This window comes from Ceratosolen solmsi, unplaced genomic scaffold, assembly GCF_000503995.2.
Source record: "Ceratosolen solmsi marchali unplaced genomic scaffold, CerSol_1.0 scaffold7, whole genome shotgun sequence".
Lineage (NCBI taxonomy): Eukaryota > Metazoa > Arthropoda > Insecta > Hymenoptera > Agaonidae > Ceratosolen > Ceratosolen solmsi.
The window spans coordinates 6,667,814-6,679,102 of NW_011948413.1; the positions used below are offsets into that span (position 1 = coordinate 6,667,814).

General features: G+C 34.3%; 1 protein-coding gene across 1 annotated transcript in view; it reads left to right on the forward strand.

Moving 5' to 3' along the window:
* Positions 1-11,289, forward strand: part of MESR6 (misexpression suppressor of ras 6) — a 705,795-nt gene that overhangs the window by 344,332 nt on the left and 350,174 nt on the right. Inside the window, exon 4 of the mRNA XM_011506116.1 lies at positions 2,025-2,151. Coding sequence (XP_011504418.1) covers positions 2,025-2,151 — 127 coding nt within the window. The remainder of the gene's footprint in view (positions 1-2,024; positions 2,152-11,289) is intronic.

Sequence of the window (11,289 nt, forward strand, 5' to 3'; positions counted from 1 at the left end):
CCCCCCCCCCCCCCCCCCCCCCCCCCCATCCCCTCTCACGCTCTTCTCCTATCTATTTTTCTTGACTTTCGATTCCCTCGATTTTTCTGATAGCCACTTTCAAAATTCACGAAGCAAAAAAAATTACACTTATTATATAATACACGCGTGCACGTGTAAGTTGAGTTCGAAAGAATTGTCAACTCATAAAACGACCGTAATAAAGCTCGCAAATGTACCCTTGTAATATGCGAGTGGAGTCATTCCAGAGAATAAGAAGCCTTGTCAGCTCTTTGGGGCGATAAAAGCTGTTCGCGATTTAATAACGCAAAATTCATTTACTGCTGGGCCATCGAGGTCCGCGCGCTGCCATCATCCACCCCAGGAACATCTCCGTATTTTTTATTTTCATGCGAACGATCTTGTAAATGAAGCTGGTGGCCTCTTTGAGTAGGTTAAAGGAATCGCGTAGGGGCTGGATTATCTTTGTAAAAATGCCGGCGATACTAGACAATTCACACCTAATGTATCCTTCGGCGCTGCACGAATAATAATACTGTATACCATCATCATCATCATCATCATCATCATCATCATCATCATCATCATCATCAACAACAACAACATACGGCTTGAGCATGAAATTTTCTATTTCGACGGATGGGATCTATTCCCATCGAAAAACCGTTGAAACTGTAATAATACATTATGATTAATTAGATAGTTAGGTTAAAATTTTGTAATATCGTATAAAATACAATTTATTTATTGGATTATAGGCTCATTAGACCAAGTTAATTATAGCAATGGAATTTGATTGATTGCCATTGTTCGATGAATTTGAATGTTTATCTAGAACATTAACATTAATTGTGATAATAATGTAGGAATGTAACGATACTCCTTACATCAACATATTTTTCTAATTACTTTAAGATAAAGTACTTTCGTGGGTAAAAATTTCATAATAGCCATTAAACCGACAATATTTTCTCATAATCTATAATGCTGCCTAGTCCATAATATCATTCATCCTAACATCGAGACTTTCTATAAAATGTTTTATAATTGTTTTAATGCTACCAATTGAGTGAGGTGAAGCGTCCGTTATTTTCGTATTTCTTATTATACCTTGGATATCTGTAATGTCTAATAGCATCATATTTTTCTATTCATGATGCATTATTTATGCGACCTATTCGTCAAAGTTCGATGGAAGCTATAGCAGCAGCAGCAGCAGCAGCAGCAGCAACTGTATTGATTATCTATTGTTAGGATACTAATAGCTTTTTTTATTGGCTATGGGTATTAAGATATACTATTACTTAAAGACTATATAACTATCGATGTAATGGCATTATTCAATCAGCAGCAAGTAGATATCAGTATTGGTGCCAGTATGTTGATCAAACTAATTTTGAAATATCACTTTTATAAAAAAATTAATCAAATGATAAATATACATAAGTGTGTACGTGTTTGTGCGTTTGCGTGTTTTAACAGTATGTCCTGATATTTTCTCCATAATATCACAAATAAATGTTTAATTAAATAACTTTGTTAATAAATGTTTTGCTATTAGCTTATTAGAGTATGCTTATAAATGTCTTAAATCGTGGAAAGTAATTTAGAATGTCAAATCAATATGCTAGCGATATATAAGTACTCTGCAATTTCTTTGTAAAACTTGAAACATTTAAAATGATAAATATGCGAGTGAATTCTAAGAGATATGAAAGATGACATGATGACTAATAGGTAACCAAACGTCACTTGTGATGCCCAAAAATTAAAAGTATTTCCTCTCACATATAATCATGACACTTTATAATCTGAATAACAATTGAAATAACTCTGAAGTGTTTTATTACTTATTCGATTAATTTCGACTAACATATATATATATATATATATATATATATATTTTTTTTTTTTTTTTTTTTACGTACTATCAAACATTATCCATAGTAAAGAGTTTGTAATTATTTTTTAAATCTTTTTTAGCTGCGAATGAATACAAACATTAAAAATAATTTTTCTTTTAGATTGACGTGCCCGGAGCCTTATTTCATAAGTGAGGCCTTATATTGCAATCCGGAGGAGTTAGAAAATATTCGCGAGGTAACGCTGTGCGTCATTACTATTGGCAAATTTATCATGGATCCATCCGAAGTAAGTATTGATTTTCACACTATACTGTAGATATTAGTATATCTAATATTTAATTTTCCTATGGCTTTCAATTAAATTGCCTCCCATAAACTCTAATGATATATTGAGACATTAAGCAAATCAATATTTAAAAATATTCAAAAGGCTGTTTGTTCATCAATTTTCTGCGCTCGAGTGTTAATAAGTCGCAAAATGTTGATTGATCAATAGATTACATTCTCATAGCATAATGACACCGTTTGGTTGCGTGTTCTTTCTCGCTTGAAATATAAAAACGTCTATGGGCTTGATTAAAAGAAAAATACCGTCTAAGTGTAAGTAGAAAAGCCTCTTGTATGACACCCACGCGAAATATAATTAAAATATTATACATATAATTATTAGCACGCGTCTCTGTGTAAAAGTTTGAGCTCGAATTCACAGACGCGATAAATATATCCTCGGCTCTGTGTGTATTGCAAATTATGCATTATATATAACCTTCCGTATCATTATGTACTTTATTAAATTCAATCGACCTAAATATATCTGGAGTGAGGAAGATGTAATTAGATATTTTATTATTAGGTAGCTTGTGTAGCCAATTAACGCTTTATGGCATGCAAATATTTCATATTTCAAGAACATAGGTTAACTTAAAAAAAAAAAAAAAAAAAAAAAAATTGCCTCTTAATCTCTGCTTGTTGCTTGTACTTTAATTTATAAGTAGGTATGCTTATAAATAAAATAATTATACATATGAGATAAAATGTGCAGGCTTCGGGATTATTGTTGCTTCTGACGTTTTGATTGAGAAGCAAACGCAGGAGTAAAATCTGTGATGAAAATCGCGTTAATTGGCACTTGAAGTTTTAGTGAAATTATATTTCGAAAGATTAGTCATTGGCATGACAAATAAAATTTTTTATCTATATTATTTAATTATATTGCACAATCACTTTTCAATGAATAATGTAGTACTTACATAAAAAAAAAATTATATAATGAACATCGATAAAATGATTTTGTAATTGTAAATGATTTTGTTAATTAAACTATGTAATTAAGACTATGTATTTAAAGAAAACAACAACAACCGAAAAAAAAAAAAAAAAAAAAAAAAAAAAAAAAAAAAAAGAAATAAGAAACAAAACAGATGATTGGTAAGAAGTAAACAAATTTTTTTAAGTATTTATAATGCAAATTTATAGTGATACATTCTCTAATATTTGTTCATATTATCCTTTCAAAATTATTCTTTGTAAAATTAAATGTAAATTATATAAGATATTATAAAAAAAAAGCAAGCCAATGAGCAATGAAAATGTTATGTAATTGAATCTGCTTAGATGAAGATTCAAATAAAATGTCCGAATATCATCATAAACATAATAACTTTTTAGAAAGTGTTTAAATAAGAATTATAAATATATTGTCCAAAGCTTCTCATTCCCTTAATTTATATTTTGCATAAATCGACCTTTATTATATATATATATATATATTATATATATATATATATATATATATATATATATACGTATACATAAACGAGATTTTCCGTCACAACGCACATGTGATGTATCTACTTTAATAATTTTGCTACTCATAATTTACCACTTGAATTACAAATTTATCACGCTGTCATTATAATAGTTGTTAATAAAGAAATTTTCGCAAATAGAAGCGTAATAAATTATAAATATATAAAATTGAATAAATTATTACATCTTAATTACAAATGCTGTTATAGAACGATAAAACGAAATAATTATAAAGTGTTAATTACGTAGATTAAATTTCTTTTGGCAATAAGGATAGCCTTATATTGTGAATCCTTTCAAATATTAAACTATTATTATCATGTTAATTTGAGCACATAATTATTATCGATTATACTCAATTGTGCCGTAATAGAAGTTTCCAAATGAAAGGCTTCCTTATAAATATCCAACTCGTAAATTATTCTCATCTTTCTTAATGCTCATAATGTTAAATTAATATTCAATCAAATACGCCGAGAGGTAGGATATTCGTTTACACGTCAATGAAAAATCGGACTACATTGCCCGGCAATACGGAGCAGTTAAAAAAATTTACTTTGATTATAGAATTTACTCAAAATAAGATTTTTTTTTTTTTTTTTTTTTTTTTTTTTTTTTCTTTTAAATTTTTTTTTTTTTTTTTTTTTTTTTTACGATTAAACTTGTTACTTTCTTACATATTGATATGTATCTACTCAGTTTCTTAAAGCTTTGATAAGCTGTAGAAAAAAGCAATATAAACAATTATTTACTTAATGAAAACCAAACCACACTCTCGTTACTTCAGAAGCGTAAACATTTAAAATTCTTCATTCAAATACATAAATTAAAGTTAAATATTTTATTTTTTAAAAATAAACGTCGTCTATTTAATAAAATTATGTTTTATTATGAGTGAATATAAGCTGAGAATATAAGTAACCGGTCAGTCTACTGTACGTACGTACTCCATACATCTTCTTAGAGATTTTTTTATCTATTTCATCTTCTATATAATATGACAAATATTTTTTTATGCAGACTAAGGTATTCATTTCGTCATTTATTCTTCAATGCAGAATTCTACTGTACATTAAACTATTTAAAATAAATATAAATTCATTAAATCCAGATGTATGAAGCAGCAGGTAGAATTTGCCTCAGCGTGTGCATGCAATATAAATAAAATGAGCGTATGTTAAAGGCGGGGGAGGTCGTATCGTGGCTTCTCCTTTTCTCTCACAGATCACTAATTAAATGAAACGGCTAATTAGATAAGTGATAAAAGGTTATGGGGATTCGCCGTATCTTTTTCCTTTTCTCTTACCTCCTATCCTTTCTCTTTACCTTTTTGAGAATCTCTCGATTCTCGTTAGAACAGTGCATTATCTCCATCCCTCCCTCCCTGTCATTGCCACTTTCGTTCGATCTCCGCACACACTCGCACACGCACACGCGCACACCGCGTCTTTATCGATTGCTGTAAGAAAGGATGAAGTCTGAGCGTTAGGCATATAAACTGTGACCTCGTGATTAATAATAAGCCCTCTCTTGTATATTTAAGTGCATGTGTTTGAAGCTTAGTGTACGAAGAGCCTGATTCATGTACTGTATTAAGGAAATGAGCGGGTGAGTATTCGATAGGTCATTTTCGATTGGAATCGCAAACCTTGCAATTTATGATATTCATAAAGCATTGCGTATAGACACTAAATTATTTGTGAACAGCGCAAATACAAGCAAGACTCATTCGGCCCCCAAGATTAAATTTACGCTGAACATTCTCTATCCGTTCATCTGTCTATCTCTCTCTCTCTCTCTCTCTCTCTCTCTCTCTCTCTCTCTCTCATCTTCCTCCTCTTTCCATCTACCTCTTTATTTTTCACCATCGCTTTTTATTCTTTCGCACTCGGCATTTCGCTTACTCTTCCTTGTCTTGAAGAAAGATAAAAAAAAAAAATTTGCCGTGGTGGAGGTGAAAATACTTTTACTCTCTAAATATAAACAATTTACGGTAGAATAGATGACGCGTTGTTAATTTGTAAAGTTAGAAGTTTGCCGTATCAAGAGGAATGATGAGATCCTTTGATGACTAATACGTTAAGTGACGTAAAAACGTATGATCGTCTTTCGATGACAAGCAATTGGTTTTGATTGTTTCAAACATTAAAATTTATACATTATCATGTGATAATAAGATGTTTTTCAATAACTAAATCTCATTATATAGGAAGCATGAAAAAAATCATTGTATACAAAACGGGTAATATACTTTTTTCTAATGAATTTCAAATGAATATAATTATATTCATTTATATCATCAGCTTTAATAATTTTTTATTTTACCTTTTTCATACAATCAAGCATTAGAGCAAGAAAATTTAAGAAGAGAAGAAAATTAAAATACTAATCAAGTTGATTATTTATTTAATAAAGAACAAAAAACAAAGAAACAAACAAAGAAACAAACAAAGAAACAAACAAAAAAAAACAAACAAAAAAAAAACAAACAAAAAAAACAAACAAAACTAATGGAATGTAATGTCATTGATTTGCGGTTGAAAGTGAAATTTTATGACATACACCGATACATAGCAATAAAAATTCAGTCGGCGTTGTGTCATTGAGGTATGCTTATAATATTAGATGAATTTGCTTCATTAAACGTATATCATAAATTAATATATTCTAATTATTATATTTAAATTTTTATATTACATTATCTAATAATGGAATGATGAATCGAATTGAAAATATTCTCTTGGTTAATGTCAATATTTATTAATCGATGTATTAATAAATTTCAAGCGGCTTTAAATGCTTTTATGTAGATTATGCTCGAGCGAGAGTAATAAATGGTAATGCGCCTGTGGAATACTCAATTGACACGCGTGAGAAAATTCATTAATTAAGATTAATAATAAGACCAACTTTCCAAACGCAAATCATTGTATTGTAAATCATTGTAATGTCATTTTGGAAAAAAAAAATTTTTTTTGTTTAATTCCTAAGCGTTTTTTACCGCTGAATAAACGTAGTGACGGATTTTGAAAAATGTGATTGCCAAACCGAGTATTTGATTGGTAACGAGGCAGTAAGTTCGATAACAATACGCAATCCCTCTGTCACGTTGCAAACAGCCCTTTCTAAGCAACTGCCATTACACAAAAGGGATGGAATAGGATACATAGAGGCACACGCACACACAGTCGCACACATGCGAATATCAAGAGGTGAAAGCAATGCTTTTTATTCAGGCTGCGTTTGTCGTGTAAGATTTCATGTAAGATCTAGTTCTTATCTAGTTTTCGCACGGCTCATTACCTATCTGGGATCCATGGAGGGTTATATATTTATATGTGCGGCCAGTAGTGGCAAGCCGACGCCATCGCCGTAGTGCCCGCGAGATAGTTATTATAATTGCTTGTCGCTCGCCGCGTGATTTATAGAGGCGCGGCACTAAGCGCTCGCTCTTTAGCTGTTAATCTCGCTCCATAAAGCTACCGTGTTAATTTCGAGGTGATTCGGGTAGTAGGATCACCGCAGGCGAAAGCCGCAACTGCAAGAGCCTCCCTTCCTTCCTTGCTTTTTCGGGCCCTTCCGCACTCCTGGGCCGTCGAATGTGTGTTAGTGAGCGCGTGAAAAGTGGATAGATACGCGCCCCTGTGCGTCTGTTTGTGTTTGTGTGCGTTTGTGTATAACAGAGAGAGACAGAGAGAGAGAGAGAGAGAGAGAGAGAGAGACAGAGCGTGGCGGGGAACACGGTCCAGAGTTAGAGGGGCAGAGGGAAAAGTGTAAGGAGGCGACTTATTTATAGCAAAGCATAATTTATGAGGAAGCTTCTTAAAAACGTCTTTATTATGGGATTAATATTTATATTGACAACAATTAAGTGATGATTTACGATTTAGTTAATGATTTTAATGGGCAATACTCGAGGGTCACGAAGTTTTTAGTCTTCGATTTTTTTTCTCATTTCCTATCTTGTCTCTTCCCCCTTTTATTTGCCTTTTTTCCTTCTCTTATTCTTTGTTTTTATTTTTTTAATAAATTATTAGATTTTAGCAGAAAGTTGTTCTTTTGTACGGCAGTCCTTTTCTTCACAAGGATACACAATTTGCCATAATCTCCATAATCCTTGATAAAACTGACTTTAGAAAGCAAAAGGCGTATGGCAACCGATACTTTATCTATACTTGACTTTAGTTGAAATCTTATTAGAATGCCCGTTAATGTCGTTTAGAGATCTAAATGTATTTAATGTTATCTAATGTACTATTTGAATAATTTTTACGCTACGTTCGTTCGTTATTTGACAAATGAATAATCGCGTAAATGCATTTCAAATATGCTCTTTTACCCGAACGAACAAAAAAAAAAAAAAAAAAAAAAAAAAAAAAAAAAAAAAAAAAAAAAAAAAAATTAAAATTAAGTAATTGTAACTTTGGAAAAACACAAACAAAGACAGATTTTACATTTGATTTTTACATTCGTAGCCATTTGGTAGTTACATTTGACCATCACCACAGGGTCGATAAACCTGAATAAAAGTATTAAAAAACGGAGATCGATAAAAAAAAAAAAAAAAAAAAAAGAATAGAAGAAAAACATTGATATTAATCTTACAATATGTGAGAGAATAATAAACAAGGAAAAAAGATCTTGATGGATTAGCGTTCAGCTAAAAAAAAAGAAAAGGAAACTCGATGCACGCACACCTTAGCGCACGCACCTGATTGCACACCTACAAAACTAATATACAGTCTAAAAATAGTTTATGCTAATTCAATGGATTTCGAAACGCGTTTCCATGTCGTTAGTCGAGGGTCTTATTTTTCCAACGATTCCGAGGCCTTCGAATTATGAGGAAACGAAGAATGAACAGAAGTGTGTTTATCGCGTGTATGGGAGGACGCGATTAACAAGTCGCGGAGGAACGAAGTAGGCGTCGGGTTGCAAAATGAATCAGTCCGTAGGTTGAAACTACCCGCGAAAGAGGTATAGAGTCGGTGATGGTCGCCGATGATGGTAGCCGGTGATGGTAGCCAATGATGGTAGCCGGTGATGGTAGCCGGTGATGGTAGCCGATGATGGTAGCCGGTGATGGTAGCCGGTGATGGTAGACGATGATGGTAGCCGGTGATGATCGCCGGGGGTGGTGGCGGAACCGGGCCGCATATGAAATTCTGCCTACAGCGAGTCCATAAGCGAGAACGGCGCATCGCGAAATCGAGGGCTGCAAGGTGCAATGGCGCAATGAGATGCATTAGTGTGCGTCCCCTGTCAATTTGCGCCTCCCGAGATTACGCAAGCCAATTAAGCCGCGCGGGAGAATATCAATTTCATAGTGCTGCAGCGTGATTCCGCGTCGCGTTCCTTTCTTCGCGTCTCCTCCTCCTCCTCCCACCTCCAACCCCCTTTACCCACGCTCCGCTACATTTCTTACGAGCGGCTTTGCCAAGGCTCCCTGCTCACTATATAAAACTAGTTACTTAACTCTTTTAATATAACGAACGAATAGAGGACGTGCGCGTGTGTGTTGATTATGCAACAATGATAGCCTAATGAGCGCTGCTGACTTTTCCAGTGTCCTTTCAGCCACGTTATTTCGAGTTCCTTTCGCTTAAGCTTTCGACATTCAGTCACATTAATACAATAATAGACATCGAATTGCACGTGGAGAATTTATTAATAAATTCGATTTCTTATAAATTCTCGATATTTATGTGCCAAATAGAACTGACTTACGTCGATGAGATCCACGCTCATTGTTAAGTGAATTTAATTGTAGATGATGCCAATAGGAAGTACCAACGTAAAAAAATGAGTGCTTTCCCTCTCTCGAGAGCCATTTGAAAGAAAGCAACTAAATTTTTCAATTATTCATTTCAATTATTCAGCCATTCGAACATGTAGCCTCTGTGTGTATTGAATAATTAAATTTCACAACGCACGCGCGCGCGCTCTCTCTCTCTCTCTCTCTCTCTCTCGCTCACACATAATATTTCGTACGACTTTATATTTTCATAATAAGTATAATAAATGCGGCGATTGTTTAACGCCGTTACATTCGTATTGATTTTCATCTAGTCCTATAAACGTAATCCAATAGTTGCATATTATAGTAGACGGATTACTTTACTTCGTACAATCATGCCAATTAAATGGGAGTAGCTGCCTCTACTCCAACTTCCATATGACTGGCACTTTATTAAAGTGTTGCATTCATCCAATTAGACTATAACATTTCATTTATTCATAAGTTTCAACTTAAGTGAATTTCACTTGGGTATCTCAACATAATCCCGCATACATATGCCATCTTTCGCAATACAAAGTATTGTCGATAATTTTTTTTTTTTCTTCTTCCATTCTTTTTTCAGCGAGAAATTCTAAATAATCACGCATTCGATACTTCGATGTTTGCCATATTTATATTACCGTACATATATACTTGGCTTGGTAATCTCTCCAAACGTACATCATTTCTTCCCTTAACTACACTGCACCACCAAGCTCAAGGTAATACGTATTTTGAGCTCGAAATTCGTCTTATTACACACAATATATTGCTAATTTTTTCCCCTCATTTTCCTCTTACACGTCCAATAACTGTCGCGAGTAAATAAAATTCTCCACCCCCATCCTTCCTCGCTCGAGCATATGTATTCAAAGTGACAAACCTATACGGCTGGTAATCAATTGATCCGTTAAACGTTACGTCAAGCTTATCCAAATCCAAAATCTCCCAAACACCTCAAGCAAATGGATCACAGTTCAAGAATTCCATAATCGACGCGTTTTAACAATTAAGCTTATTGCTATTCGAAGTGTCATCGAGGAGAAAAGTAGCCTGAGGCGCACAGTCAATTCACAAGTCAATTATTTACAATTTTAGCATATCCCCGATAAAATAGCAGCACGAGAATCAATAAGACAGGCATCCCTCGCCACGCCTCGGCTAAGAAGTCCGCGATATCTCCCAGAGTCCCGGGACGCTCTTTCTCCAAGACAGAGTCCTTGGATCGTCCGATTTCGAACGAAGATGCCTCGACGTGAAATTTGATCCGCACTTCATGTACGGCTCCCTAATTTGTCAGCTAAGAGCCGGGCGCAATTAACCTTCCTGAAGAAAAAAGAATTAACGCCCGAGATCTCACCCGACTGTCTTTGGCGAACCGGTTAATTTATGACCCCCTCCCTCTCTTAGCCATCCATACAACCCACCTTAATTGACGCTCAATAAATTAACATACTCAAAATAATAGAGCGTGCAACTCGTTAGTCGAGCTGACGCTTTGTGGCCATTGTCATCCAGTCTCGCTAAATAATTCAGCGAATACCGATAAAGTCGAGGCGTGCCGTGCTCCAGCTTCTCCCTCCCCTCCCTACTACTACTACTACTACCACCTCCACCTCCACCTCCTCCACCATCCCATCCCACCTCTCCTACACACATTAATTCAAAGGACTTTATTGTCCAAGCTGACTCCCAATTAACTATGCTCGTAGATATCGGTGGCGGGTAGTCACGAGTCCGCGACCAATTATTGAGCTCTCGGGTGCTAATGCCCCGATTAATTTTATGGTCCGACGACGACGACGACGACTACGACGACGACGACGACGACGACGA